The 14,508-nt window shown below is 62.3% G+C and overlaps 1 protein-coding gene across 1 annotated transcript in view; it reads left to right on the forward strand.

The window, feature by feature from the left end:
- Window positions 1-12,862, forward strand: part of ADAMTS7 (ADAM metallopeptidase with thrombospondin type 1 motif 7) — a 62,511-nt gene extending 49,649 nt beyond the window's left edge. Inside the window, exons 14-24 of the mRNA XM_057544781.1 lie at window positions 171-291; window positions 1,523-1,767; window positions 2,053-2,194; window positions 4,400-4,526; window positions 4,949-5,162; window positions 5,525-6,913; window positions 7,887-8,039; window positions 8,502-8,675; window positions 8,757-8,903; window positions 9,921-10,083; window positions 12,439-12,862. Coding sequence (XP_057400764.1) covers window positions 171-291; window positions 1,523-1,767; window positions 2,053-2,194; window positions 4,400-4,526; window positions 4,949-5,162; window positions 5,525-6,913; window positions 7,887-8,039; window positions 8,502-8,675; window positions 8,757-8,903; window positions 9,921-10,083; window positions 12,439-12,602 — 3,039 coding nt within the window. The 3' untranslated portion in view covers window positions 12,603-12,862. The remainder of the gene's footprint in view (window positions 1-170; window positions 292-1,522; window positions 1,768-2,052; window positions 2,195-4,399; window positions 4,527-4,948; window positions 5,163-5,524; window positions 6,914-7,886; window positions 8,040-8,501; window positions 8,676-8,756; window positions 8,904-9,920; window positions 10,084-12,438) is intronic.
- The last annotated feature ends 1,646 nt before the right edge of the window (window positions 12,863-14,508 follow it).

The following is a 14,508-nucleotide window of genomic DNA, read 5'->3' on the forward strand; positions in this document are numbered from 1 at the left end:
AGAGAGGTCGAGGGGTTTACGTGGGGTCAGAGGGCACAGCTGTGGTGGGGCCCCCGCTCCCTGCTCCGAGCTCTCTCCTCCCCACCCTGGCAGGCCCCCGAGGCTGGTGCCAGAGAGGACTCGCCGTCAGTGGCCCAGCACCAGGGCTCTCCCCTCCCCATGTGTTGCAGAATGTGGGCTGCGACTTCGAGATTGACTCGGGTGCCATCGAGGACCGCTGCGGCGTGTGCCACGGCAACGGCTCCACGTGTCACACCGTGAGCGGGACCTTCGAGGAGGCTGAGGGCCTGGGTATGGGTGGGACCACTGGTGGGGGGCAGGGTACTCTTGACCTGGTGGCCCTTCCTTGTCTCCCTTGAGCCCTGCCCACGGCCCCCATGGCCAGAGATGGGAAGCCGGCAAGCTGCCTTGCTGGGTCTAGGATCCTGGCAGGAGTCAGGGCACCCAGGCCCAAGTGCAGAGACCTGCCTTCACAGGGAGTCCTCCTGCCCCAGGGACCCCAGGCTGGGCTTATCAGGCTTATGAGTGGCCTTATGAAGCTTTAGAGACCCCCCCCAGCTCCACTCACTCACCTCAGGGCCTGTTTTGCATACATTGCTTAAGTGCCAGCTGTGTGCTACGTGAGGGAGACACAGAGGTGAAGAGCTTACAGTCTCACCTTTTAGTGTGACAGATGCAGTGGAGGGAGGCCCAGAGGGCTGTGAGAGCACTGAGGAAGAAGGTCCTGACATGGAGAGGTCAGGGAAGACTTCCTGTAGGAAGTGGAAGTTGAGCTGAATCATAAAAGACTCAGACGAGATGTGGAAAAGCATTACACATGGAGGAAAGAGCTTGTGCCCAACAAAGCCTGGAGGCAAGAAAGAGCATGCTGTGTCTGGGGACCTATCTATAAGGAAGGCGGGGATGCCGTAAGGCTTTGAATGCTAGGCCAAGAAGCTTAGATTTCAGCCCCCGAGATGCAGTCCAGCGTGGTGGTTAAAGCTCAGACCTCAGAGCTTGATTCACATCCCAGCAGAACCCTGGTGCAAGTTATGTAACCTCTCTGTGCCTCAGTGTCCTCATGTGTAAAATGGGGATAACAGTAGTACCTATGTCATAGGGTTGTTACACCTGTAGAGTCCTCAGGGTAATGCCAGGCACATGATGGGTACTACTTAGTGAAAGAACAAAAACAGGCTGTATAGGTATGAGGAGGATATCCCAGGGGAAAGGCCCAGTCAATTGGGGTTTTTAGAAAGGTCATGCTGGCCCCAGGTATAGGGGATAGGCCCAGCCTTGTGACAGGGAGACCAGCTAAGGTTTCCCAGAGAAGGGTGGTGGGGCATGGGTCAGGGGGTAGGATTTGAGCCCTTCTGAGGCTTTGGTGATCTGGGACAGATCTAAGTGGGGAACCCAGAATCTTAAGTTAACGATGGAATCTTTGGCATCGGCAGGCAGGGGCAAGTGGAAAGAGAGCTGAGGGCGGGCAACAGCTAACCCTCTTACCTCTTTTCACAACCTGTGCACAATCCCTGGCCAACAGGGTATGTGGACGTGGGGCTGATCCCAGCCGGTGCTCGTGAGATCCGCATCGAGGAGGTGGCCGAGGCCGCCAACTTCCTGGCCCTACGCAGCGAGGACCCGGATAAGTACTTCCTCAACGGTGGGTGGATCATCCAGTGGAACGGGGACTACCAGGTGGCGGGGACCACCTTCACATATGCACGCACAGGCAACTGGGAGAACCTCACATCCCCTGGTCCCACCGACGAGCCTATCTGGATCCAGGTGACTGCCTCCTGGGGCCCAGGCTGGGGAGGAGCAGAGGTGGAATCCGTGGTTCCCGCCCGCATGGCAGGAGCGAGCCCTGGGACAGTCACAGAGTCCGGCTCTGGGCCTGGCCCTACTGCTGGGGCCTCTGCCTCGGTTTCCCCATCACTAGAATAGCTCCATGGTATAGCCCCAGGTCCCAGAGGTGGCTGAGGTTGGCTCCTTTAGGATGGGTGGCAGGTCTGGGCAGAGGGAGAGGACACCTCATGCTCACGGGCCCCCCCCCCCCCCGGCCTGCCCCAGCTCCTGTTCCAGGAGAGCAACCCTGGGGTGCGCTACGAGTACATCATCCACAGGGAGGCGGACGGCCATAGCCAGATCCAGCCGCCTGAGTTCTCCTGGCACTATGGGCCCTGGACCAAGTGCACAGTCACCTGTGGCACAGGTGAGGAGAGCAGTGGGCACCGCTACTGCCCAGCAGGGCCTTTGTCTCTGGGCACTGATGCCTGGCTTTAGCCTCTGGCTCGTTGCTTACTTGCTGGGCTGCTGTGAACTTGGAATGCTGCTTCTGGGCCTCAGTTCCCCCATCTGTATAATGGGGCTAGCAATGGCCCCACCTCATAGGTCCACTGGGAGAGTAAACAAGGTGAGGCAGGCACAGCCCGTGGCGCTTGGCGAGCGCTCAGTGCGTCTCCCCCAGAGAGGCACCAGCTGCCTCTCCCTCTTCTCACTGCTCAGCTCTGGCAGGTCCTGTGCCCGTGGTTCTGCCCCATATCTGGGATCTGACCCCTTCATCCTCCCAGAGCCTTACCTGCATCTCCGTCAGGATAAGCTCCTTCCTCTCCTCTAGCTCCCGCCACAGGCAGGCTTCCCCGGGCCTCCCTCCTCCTTGGTGCCCTCCCACCCTTCCTGGGAGGCCCAGAGCCTGACACTCCTGGGCTGCTGGCCCAGGAGGGCTTCCCCAGTGAGAAGGGGGAGGGGGAAGGGAGAGAAGGAGGAGGGGCAGGGGAGAGAAAGAAGCGGGGGGGGAGGATGGAGTAGGACCGGGACAGGGAGGAGGGAGGTGGGACGTGACACGGATCTCCCCACCCAAACTCTGAGCCTCTTAGCCCAATGGCCCATTCACCACATTTACTTATTTCTTTAAACTCTTTATAGAATGTGTAACAATTTGACTAACTCTCACTCTCCCCTCCCTGTGGCTTCTTCAGTCTCCCTTCCCCTCCCCCTCCCCCTCAGTGTCCAGGGGTCTCAGTATCAGGAATCTGGGACAGAGACATTTGAACATTCCTTGAAATGCTATTATGATGACAAATGAACCCTGACTCACTAAAGCTGGGCAGGAATCTTCAAAAGCTATTAAAAGCATCCTATCCCGTATGAGTTAAGTTTACAAATGTGAAAGCAAATACATTTGATGAACCAGACACTGGGGAATTGTCTTTCAGCAAATCGGTGGCTTCCCACGTGGACAGAATAGGAATGTGTTGAGTGGCAAGTGGCAGGATCCTGACGAGTGGTAGCTGGAGCAGATAAGGGTTTACTTGTCTTCGGCAGTAAGAACCCCCAGGGAGGGTGCATAGTCCAAGCTGGCTGGATGGCCTGCCGTGTTTTTAGGGACCACTCTCAGCCCCACCTTCCCCTCATGCGTGTCACAAGATGGCACCCTTTGCCCAGGCTTCTTGCTGGCAAGAAGCAGAAGGGGCAAAGGGCTGACTCTCGGGAAGGACTTGTGTCTTTTTCTCCCTGGCACGACTGTGTCCCAGAGCCCCTAGCTGTCTGGGAACTACAGTGGGGAGTGTTTCCAGCAGGTCCCATTGTTACCTTGAACAAACCCTGCATTCTGTTAGGAAGGAAGGAGGCGGGTGGAGGGGAGACTGGAGGCTCAGGGCAGGGGTGAGTCCCGCTTCTATGCCATGGGGGGAGCAGGGTGAAGGCAGAGCCTATTGGAGTTGGTCCTGCCGCTGGGCCTCAGCAGGCGGTGTGGGGTGCGTGTGGCGAGGGAAGAGCACAGCTCTGCAAGGGCGCAGAGGCAGGCGATGGCAGGGGGAGTGAAGGACAGGAACAGTGACAAAGCGAGTGCCGGGGCAGGGGGTGGGGAGGGCTGTGAGGCTGGAGAGGAATGCCTGACTGGGAGGTCTGATGGATTTCTTCTCCAGAATTTCTGGGCACTGATCCTATTGGGAGGAGTGTAGACACTGGAGGTGGTGCTAGGCCGTGGTTGGATTTGGCACTGGTTGCGCTCTTACCATGTGCCAGGCGTGGGCTGAGCCTGCACATCCGTGAGCACGTTATCCTCACACCTGACCTTCAAGGCAGGTGTTATTGTTACTCCCATTTACAGATGAAGACTTGAGGTTCAGAGAGGCCAAGTGAGCTGCCCAGGCCTCCCAGCTAGGAAGCTGTGGGGCTAGACCCCCCGCGCACCGAACCTGCACACTCTGCTGCCTCCCTAGGGGTGGGGGTGAAGGCCGGAGGACAGTGAGGAGGGGGCGGTGGGGGCCTGCCTTCATCCTGACAGAGGCGGTGAGGCCCTGTTCTGGAAGGGATCTGAGCAGAGTGGGGTATAGCTGTGTCTTTGGGTGCCGCGTGGCTCAGGCAGGGGGCGCCCTGAGTGCCGGGCCCAGGCTGAGCCCCCATGGCCTCCCAGGGATGCAGAGGCAGAGCGCGCGCTGCGTGGAGCGGCAGGCGGGGCCCGTGGACGAGAGGCACTGTGAGCCCCTGGGCCGGCCCGATGACCGTCAGAGGAAGTGCAGCGAGGAGCCCTGCCCCGCCCGGTGAGCCCACCGGGCGCCTGACTCCCAGGTGTCCCTCAGGGGGCGCCCCTGGGAGGAGCAGAGGGAGCTGGGCTCTTAGCCTTTCTCCCCAAGGCTGAAGCCCCAGCCCCTGGTTGCCCGTGACAGCCTGGGCCTGGGTTCCCCCTCAGTAGCCAGCATCAGCCAGGGACGTGCCTGATCGCTCGCGCTTGGGTCCCTGGATGTGGACACAGGCCTTGGGTCTTGCCCAGGTCCCCCAGGGGTGAAGGTGGCAGGAGCAAAGGGGACTGTGCCCTGTCACTGGGCTGTGGGGGCCAAGGGGCCATCCCAAGCTTGGAGCTCTGGGGAATCGTCCCCTGGGCTTAGGCCCGACCCTCCCTGAACCCCGAGTGCCTGGGAGTCCAGGTGGCTGCACGCTGATGCTGCCCTTGTGCCCCCCACAGGTGGTGGGCAGGTGAGTGGCAGCTGTGCTCCAGCTCCTGCGGGCCTGGGGGGCTCTCCCGCCGGGCCGTGCTCTGCATCCACAGCGTGGGGCTGGATGAGCAGAGCGCCCTGGAGCCACCTGCCTGTGAACACCTGCCCCGGCCCCCTGCCGAAACCCCTTGCAACCGCGACGTGCCCTGTCCGGCCACCTGGGCCGTGGGGAACTGGTCTGAGGTGAGCAGCAGGGTGGGAGGGGGGAGGGGGAGCTCTGCCATCGGTCTTGGGCTACAGAGACAGCCTGTAGCAGAGACAGTGACAGCAGAGAGAGCCAGAGGCAGAGACGGCCTTTAGGGAGCCCTTACTGCCGGGCACCGTGGTGGGAGGGGCCTGGGGCATTCCAGGTCCAGCCCCATCCCCAAAGCCTCAGGGGCTGGGATGCCCTGGCCAGCCATGGCCACAAGTCATGGTCTCGAGCTGGTCAGGGCGAGAGAGGGCTGGCTGGGGCCCTGTACACTGACATTGAGCAGTGAGCAGGGTACCTTGCCAGGCCCCAGCTTCCCCTGGCCCTGAGTCCCTCACCCTGGCCTTCCCTTTAGTGCTCCGTGACATGCGGCCCAGGCACTCAGCACCGAAGCATCCTCTGCACCAATGACACTGGTGTCCCCTGCGATGAGGACCAGCAGCCGGCAAGCGAGGCCGCCTGCCGTCTGCCGCCCTGCCCGAGGGCCCTGGACGTGCTGGGCCCCGAAGGCTCAGGCAGCGGCTCCTCCAGCCGCGAGCTCTTCAATGAGGTCGACTTCATTCCTCACCGCCCAGCCCCACGCCCTCCGCCCCCCTCATCACCCAAGCCGGCTGGCATGGGCAATGCCATCGGGGAGGAGGACCCTGAGCTGGGCCCGCCGGGGCCCATGTTCGTTGACGACTTCTACTACGACTACAATTTCATTAACTTCCATGAGAACCTGTCCTACGGGCCCTTCGGGGAGCCTGACGCAGACCCGGCGGGCACAGGGGGTTGGATGCCCCCACCCCCAAGCAGTCCTGCTGAGCCTCCTGCGGGCACCCCCACGCCTGCCACAGAGCCTTCCGGGCCTGAGGATGGGGGGGCGCTGGGAGACTGGTCCCCTGCTCCTTGGCCCAGCCAGGCTGGCCGCTCCCCACCCCCACCCTCAGAGCAGACCCCTGGGAACTCCTTGGTCAATTTCTTATTTGAGGAAGATGCCCCCATTGGAGCCCCAGACCTTGGGCTCCCCAGCTTGCCTTGGCCCCCGACTCCAGTCAGCATGGAGACGCCTGCTGCCCCTGGGAGCCAGAACAAGTTCCTGGGAGGGGAGGACAGCCACAGCCAGCCGCCCCCTCCCTGGTGGGAGAGGACCAATGAGGTTTCCGAGGACAGCGAGGAAGACTTGGGCCGCAGAGCGCCCCAAAGACGCAGCCCCACGCTGCCCCCCTTGTCCTCCATCAGCACCTCCCACTCCTCTCCTAGTCCCGACACAGTAGAGCTGTGGACGAGTGGCACCTTGGCCTGGGAACCAGCGCTGGAGGGTGGCCTGGGGCCTGTGGGCAATGAGCTGTGGCCCACCGTTGGGGGCGCTCCTCCCCCTTCTCCCACCGCCAGTCTGCCAGACACTCAGGGTACAGACAGCGCCCTGGAACCCGGGACTTCCACCCTTTCCACCCCAGACCTGGCTCTACGGGACCTGCAGACCCTGGCGATGCCGGGAACCTTCCTTCTGAAGGCTCCGACCGGCCTAGGGCACACGCCTTGGGTGACTGCCCTGAGCCTGGGGCCCTTGGGCCAGCCTGAGTCCCCCAGCCCTGAGACGCCCCCAAGCCCTGTGCCGCTGTCCATACCAGCTCAGGACAGTCCGGCCAACAGCAGCCGAGCCCCTGGGCCTCTGGACCCCAGCTCAGCAGAGGAGGAACCCCCCGTAGACCTGCTGCCCGTCAGGAATGCCAGCTGGCAAGTGGGGAACTGGAGTGAGGCAAGTGGTGCAGGGGTCGGGGTGGGCCGGGGGGTTGAGCAGGACCTCACTAACTTGGTCTCTTCATCTGAAAATGAGCAGAGCAGGCTATAAGCCTTGTCTGTCCAGCCTCCTGGGTGGGTGGGGATTAGGGAACTGACAGCCCGTGGTGGGTGGAGGCTCTGTGAGGTGGGAGGAACTTTGCCCCAGCTCAGTCATACTGCCCTCCATGTGCCCCTGGGGCTGGTCTGCCCCATTGGGCCTCAGTTTCTCTTCTGAGCAGTAGGGTGGGGCAAGGGGGCCTGTATCCCTGGGGTCCCCAGAGGCTCACTCCTGAGTAGTGCAGGGGGCCGCTGGGAGGGCAGGGCAGGCACAAATGAGGGGCAGCCAGGGAGAACGGCCCTCTCATACTCTGGCTTGCATGCTTCCAGGGACAGGGAGCTCACCCCAGGCAGCTGTGTCAGTGGGGAAGCCTCTGCCCATGGTCCCCAGGCCCGGTGGGGCTCAGCCTGGCTCCTCCAGGTGCAGCTCAGTTCCTTGCCACCTGGTTCTCCCCTCAGGGCTCCACCTGCTTTGTCGGGCCTGTGAGGGTCTGAACTGCATGGCAAGAAGCTGTCCTGTGTCCCTCACCCCACCCCAACGTCCCCAGGTTGTCACCGTAGGGGAAGTGAGCTGCTTCTATTCAGATCCCTAGTTTTGGTGTGGGAGGGACAGGTTGAGGCCCAGAGAGGAACCCAGACTTCCTTCCCAAGTGATTCTGGGAAGCAGTGAGCCTTGTCAGCACAGCCGGGCCACCTCACGTGTGTCTCCTGCAGCAGGGACCGTTGGTTGCCAGGGGATTTGACTGTTCACGGTCTCCTGGGGAGGCGGGCGGAGGAGCCCATTTTGCAGACGAGTTAACTGAGGCACTGGCAGGTCCCTCTCACCTGGCTGGGGGGCTGCAGGGTGCAGGGATCTGCCCGGCCCTCATGGCCACTGCATCCCCTTCCCCCAGTGCTCCACCACCTGCGGTCTGGGTGCCGTCTGGAGGCCCGTGCGCTGCAGCTCCGGCCGAGAGGAGGACTGCACTCCCGCTGCCCGGCCCCAACCCGCCCGCCGCTGCCACCTGCGGCCCTGCGCTGCCTGGCACACGGGCAGCTGGAGTAAGGTGCGTGAGGGAGAAGGCGGGCAGCATCGGGGTGCGGGGTGGAGCTCTGGGGCCCGTGGCCTGTGTTTGGGGTCAGCCATAGCCACCGGGGGGGGGGCTCTGTGTTGCACATCTTTGTACTCTAATTTCTAGCCTCTGGGATCATTCCATCTGTGTGGTTCAGCCTGCCCCACGCCCCTTTTCTCCCTGGCTGCATCCTTTTCTCTCCTTTCTGTCACCCTCGGGATTTCACTTTCTCTTTTGTTCCACTCTTTCTCCATCTGTCCCATTCCGGGGCAGCCCCTGGCCATGCCGCCCGCCGCCCAGGGCTGGTCAGCCATGGCTTCTCCCTGGGGCCCTTAAGGGACTTGCCGCGGGTGGGGGTGAGAGTGCCCAGCGCTCACCCTGCCACAGCCCTCACTGCGTCCTCGTGTGCACGCACGTGGTGGTGGTGTGTCCACACGCGGGACCCTCGGCCTCCAGTGCTCCCGCAGCTGTGGCGGGGGTTCCTCCGTGCGGGACGTGCAGTGTGTGGACACACGGGACCTCCAGCCGCTGCGGCCCTTCCACTGCCAGCCGGGGCCTGCCAAGCCGCCTGCCCGCCGGCCCTGCGGGGCCCAGCCCTGCCTCAGCTGGTACATCTCTTCCTGGAGGGAGGTGAGGCCTGAGGGTCTGGGATGGGAGCGGGGGTGTCCTCAGAGCCTAGCAGCGCCCAGACCCCTTCCCCTGCCCTCCTAGTGCTCCGAGGCCTGCGGCGGTGGTGAGCAGCAGCGTCTGGTGACCTGCCCAGAGCCGGGCCTCTGTGAGGAGGCGCTGAGACCCAACAGCACACGGCCTTGCAACACGCACCCCTGTACGCAGTGGGTGGTGGGGCCCTGGGGCCAGGTGAGCAAGCACGGGGTTCTGTGCGGGGAGCACATGCAGAGGGGGGACTCGTGTCAGCAGGCATCCATCAGACCTTTTTTCACGTAGGGAGTTGGTGAGTGTGTCCTGTATGCCAGGCTCTCTGTGGTCCCTGCAGATACAGTGGTGGCCAGATGAGGTCCCCGCCCTGCTGAAGCTTACAGCCCGCCAGGGAGACAGACTAAAAAAAAAGGGACGTGCGCTGTGATGTCAGGCAAGGCCTTCTGAGGAGGGGACTTCAGAGTGAGACTGGAGGGGTTTGTGATGTGAAGGAGAGGCATACGGGGAGCAGCAAATGCAGAGTCCTGGGGCAGGAGTGACAGGCACAGGGTGTTCAGGAGACTAAGCAAAGACCAGACTGGCGGAGGGGGTACGGGAGTGGCCAGTGAGCCTCAGCTGGGCAGGACTCTTCCTGCCAGGCCTGTTTGGGAATCTCAGGCCTTGTCCCACTGGCTGCTGAGGGACCCTGGGCAGGTTGCGTTACCTCGCCAGGCCTCTGTCTTCTCATCTGTAAAGTGGGGTTGTGAGCATTAGATGAAGTCACACAGTGAGGCATTTAGCACAGGGCCTGGCACGATGTTGGCACAGATTAAATTTATTTTTAGGGCCTTTTATAAACATCAGACCCCAACTGATAAGAACAAAGCCTGACTTGGGATGGTGGGCCCTGTTTGAGAAACCTTCTCTCCCTTCCTTCCGCTGCCCATGGGCTGCAGCAGGTCCTCCAGCCCCGGAGTCACTGCCCAGGCCTCTCAGGCATGTCCCATCCCGTGTGAGGGGCTGGCAGCTTTCCCCTCCGCTCTGCAGATGCAGTTCCTGCAAGCGAACACCTAGTGGCCTCTGGGGACAGGACCAACCCTCTGAGGAGGCTGGAGAGTTGGGGCTGGGAACCATGAGCTAGGCTTCCTGGAGAAGGCAGCCGCTGCCCTGGGGACGCCCCGGGACGCCCCCCTGCAGGGCCGGCTAAGAGGATGCTCACCGCTCCTGTGCTCCCCACAGTGCTCAGCCCCCTGCGGCGGCGGCGTCCAGCGGCGCCTGGTCAAGTGCGTCAACACCCAGACTGGGCTGCCTGAGGAAGACAGCGACCAGTGTGGCCACGAGGCCTGGCCCGAGAGCTCCCGGCCGTGCGGCACCCAGGACTGTGAGCTCACTGAGCCACCGCGTGAGTGCCCCAGCCGGCTGTCTGCTGGGGGGGGGGGGGCGGCTGGGTGGACGGTGGGGAGAGGGAGAGTCATGGAACCGTCCCCCTGCAGCACTGGCTGACCGACGGGGAGACACGCAGAGGTCGGGGCCGTGCTGGGCTCAGAGTCCAGGCCCGCAGGCAGCTTTCTTTAGCTCGGGAGGAGTGGAGGCCCCCAGGCTGCTGTGTGACCTCGGGCAAGCTCTTTTCCCCTCTGGGTCTCAGTTACCCCCCGTTCCCAGAGTGAGGCCAGGGATGTTCCTGAGTGTGTGGAGCTCAGGCCTGGGTGAGCTCCCGGCCCCAGCTCTGGCCCGTCCATTTCCTGGCCAGAGGAGGACTCCCCAGAGTGAGCAGTGTAACCGCAGGAAGGGGCCTCCCGCCTAGGGTCCTGCTAGCTCCCAGCAGCTGGTGGCTTCCTGGCCAGCTGGGTCCTAGAGGAAGAGCTTGTGGCAGAGGTGGCTCTGGACATAGACACACACACACACACACGCACACGCTTCCTTCCTGCGGCCCAGCCGCCCCCAGCAGTGCTGAGCACAGGAAACTGGCCCTGGAGTCACACCTGGCCTCCCCTCACCAGCTCTATGGTCTTGGGCTCCACTTCCCTGTCTTGCGCATAAAGGGGCAGACAACCCCCATCCTCATAAATGAGGCCTTGGAGTGAAGAGCCCAGGAAGTGCTCAGGGAAGGCTGGCGTCTTCGTCCCCCTCGTGGACACTATCGTCCCCCATCGTGAGGTCAGGAAGAATGCCTAGGGCTACCTTTGTCAGTCAGGAGAATCCAGCAGCTCCTATGCCTGTCAGCTGTCTGACTCCTGCCCCTAGGACAGAGCCGCCCTAGGACAGAGTCCTTGGCCCTCAGCTGGCATCCAGGGCCTCCAGGGACCTGCCCCAGTCTGCATTCTGTACCAGTGACTGGCTCCTTGGCAGCCCTTGGGCAAGCCCGGAGTAGCCACTGCCATGCCTTGCTGGCCATACCACTGGCAGGGGTAGCCTTCCTGCCCCAAATCGCATTACCTCAGGCCCAGCAGAAATTCCACCCACCCCAAGCGCCCTGCCCTCAGCATTCATCCAGCAAGCACCTCCATGCCTCCTGCACACAGACCCAAGGTAGCTGCTGGCACCCAAGCGAGGCGTTTAAGGATAGAGGCCAGCCAAGGAAGTGACTTGCATGCCGAGACCCTGGAGTCCCCAGGATGTTTTGATGATCTGTGGGGCTGCGTGGCAGGACGTTTGGAAAGCCTGGAAACTTGGTCATCACGGTGAGGCAGCTGACATAGCATGGCCACATCCGTTTGCCTGTGGAGGTGGGGTTACTGGCAGAGGAGGGAACTGGGGCCCCTTGAGAAGTTAAGAAACTTGCCTGAGGTCACACAGTGGGAGCAGGATGCAGGTCTGCAGATGCGTAGGTTAGAGCTGCTGCTCAGAGCCAGGGTGGAGGAGGCTGCCTGCTGCCTCATGCCTTCTGCCGGGCCCCAGGGATGTCCCAGGGACGGGGCTGCCAGTTGCCCTCCTGCTTCTCCTCCCCTGGGAAGTCTGCTGAAGTGAGAGGGCCAGGCGGCAGCTGGGGGCTGTCACAGGCAGCGGGAGCAAGGCCAGGAGGCTGGAAGCAAGCCACTTCCCAAAATAGCTCTGATAAGCACAGGGCAGGAGGGCCCGCCAGGCCTCAGCCCCAGGCAGGAAGCCTCCCTCTGTCCCTCCTCAGGAGGCCTGGGTCCTGCTGACGGGCTGATGGCCCAGGCCACACCTGCTCTCTCAGGGCCTCGGTGCCTGGCCTGGCTGATGGGGCTGTTCTGGTGTGTGACCCGCAAGCTGAAGCTGAGTACAGCCCATGGCTGCAGGGGGCAGGGAGGTCTGGCAGGACAGGTACATTTGGGCAGGGGGTGGGGGGCAGAGGCCACTGTAGGCTGGCAGGAGGCACCTGGGACTTCCGTTGTGTGCCAAGTCCTATCAGGTCTCACAGGGTCAGGGACCGAGAGGGGTGGCAGGCTCTTTGGCTTCTCGTGAGCACCTGAGGCAGTCAGGGCTGGGGTCTCGGGCCCTTTCCTCTGGAAACCTGAGCCCAGCAGGGCCAGTTCTCCAGTCCTGAAGGTGGGGGCCTAGGCCAAGGGCAGGTGGGACAGGACAGCAGCTGGAGATCTGTAACTCAGGCCTAGGGGAGCCCCTCCAGAAACAGGAGGCCGATGCCCTGGGGGTGGCTGCAGGTCTCCTTAAGGCTGCTGGGGGGCAGGGAGACGGCCCAGGTGAAATCTCTGGGAAGCCCCTCCACCCTGGGTGCAGGTGGGAGGAGGGCGGCGGTTCCGGTGCCCGCCTGCTGGTCCTGACCCGCCCCCTCCAGCCCTAGGCTGCGAGCGCGATCGCCTGTCCTTCGGTTTCTGCGAGACGCTGCGCCTGCTGGGCCGCTGCCAGCTGCCCACCGTCCGCACCCAGTGCTGCCGCTCCTGTCCCCCACCCGGCCGTGGTGCCCCCTCCCGCGGCCATCAGCGGGTCGCCCGCCGCTGACCCGCACCCCGGCCCCCCGCGGCCAGGATGCACAGACAGACCGATGCACGGACCTCAGCGCCCAGCAGGACCTCAGCGCCCAGCACGGGCTGCGGTGGAGCCCCGCCCCTCGCGCCCTAATGGTGCTAACCCGGCCCCCGACAGTGGCAGGCTGGGGACCCTTCCCCCTCAGAAAAGGTATTTTTTTATTCTAACAGTTTGCCTAACATTTATTATTGTTATTGTTATACATAAACAGGCATCTACCGTTTTGAAGTACAGCTTGGCTTCCTCTTGGATTGGGGGAATTTCAAGTCAGAAACTACACCTCTGCTGCAGCAGACAGCATCTTTCCATCTGCTCCTCTGGGAGGCCCACAGGGGAGAAGGGAGCAGAGCCCATGTGGGCAGGAAGGCCTGAGGGAGCAGAGCGGAGGAGGGCTTCCTAGAGGCGGTGTGTGCAGGGCTTCAGACGGCTGGGTAACAGGCGGCGGGAGCGTTTTCTGGGCACCAGGCGCAGCCTGGCAGAGGCCCCGGGGGTGCTGGTCCCTACTCACAATCCTTCCACACCTCCACTTCATGCCCCCTGCCCAGGCCCCCCAGCCCTTTCCCCCGTGTCCCCACTCTGCAGTCTTCAGAGACTTGTGTCTCACAGGGATTGAGCCACACGCCCTTAGAGGAGCAAGGCCCATCTGGTCACCAGCAGGGACTGCCCCCTGGAATGAACCCTGTGGACACATCCCCGGCCCCCTCTGCTTCATCTGTTAACTCTTAACTCTATCTGCACCAGGGGGGTGGAGGGAGGAGCAGTCTGGCCAGACACACCCTTCTTGGCCCCCACTTGTCCCTCTCTTTCATCTTCTCTGTACTCAGGGGTGGGGCTGGGCCGGTCGAGGCCAGGACGTATGGTGGCTTCTTCCTCGCTGACAATCCCAGGCGCTGGGCTCTTGCTACACTGACAGGTGGTCCCGCTTCCTAGCACCTGCCACGCCAGCCCTTCCCTGCCTGCCACACTTAGTTCCATGGAGTCAGTCTGTGTGGGCCCTGGTGAGGGGTGAGGAGGCCGGAGAAGGCTAGACACTGTCTCCAGGAAGTGACCTGTGCAGGCTCCAGCCCTGACCTCTGGCCATGAGCCTTGGACTTGACCGTTTTACAATCTGCTCACAAGTCCTACTCCTGGAAGGGGTTTATCCCTTTTCTCCAAATGGGGGACCACCACTCTCATTCTATTCTACAGTATCCGCCATTCAGACTGTGATGTGAATGGTGGTTCTGGAGCTGTGCGTGTGGTGGCTACTCATGGCTTGGGTGTGTGTGTTGGGGGCAGGGGGGGGGATAGAAAATCACTCCTTGGGGATTGAGACCAAGAAACAGTATCAGAGGCTGAAGGAATCAGCAAGTGTGTCTGTCCCAGGGCTGGCCCCTCCAAGGGTTAGAAGGGTGCTGGAGTGCCCAGCTCTCCCATTTCCCATTCTCTGATCACACGTCACACTCTATTTAATCATCAACACACTCCATGGGCCTGCAGTGAGTACCCCATTTTCAGATGAGAAGCCCAAGGCTCTGAGAGGGAGGTGACTGGCACAAGGGCATATGCCCTGACTACACAGGCCTCAAGCTCCCGTCATCTCCTGCTCTGAGCTCTGGGCCATCTCCAGCAGCTGACCCCTCTGACCAGGTAGGAAGATGGCCTGAGCAGGCCCCACGGTAGCTTTGCACAGAGAGCAGTCTGGGGCTTGCGTGAGTCCAAGCGTCACCGCACTGTCCGCGGGTGGAGGGGTGTCAGGCTTGCTTCCTGTCTGTCTGCAGCAGCCCGGCTGGCCAAAGGAGGCCCTGGAGACCCATGCTGTGAGTAATGGCTTCCTAGGGATTTGCACTGTCACAAGAGCAACCCCTTACAAGGGAGCAGGGCCTCTACTTGCTGGCCC

The sequence above is a fragment of the Balaenoptera acutorostrata genome, chromosome 3, assembly GCF_949987535.1.
Source record: "Balaenoptera acutorostrata chromosome 3, mBalAcu1.1, whole genome shotgun sequence".
NCBI classification, from domain to species: domain Eukaryota; kingdom Metazoa; phylum Chordata; class Mammalia; order Artiodactyla; family Balaenopteridae; genus Balaenoptera; species Balaenoptera acutorostrata.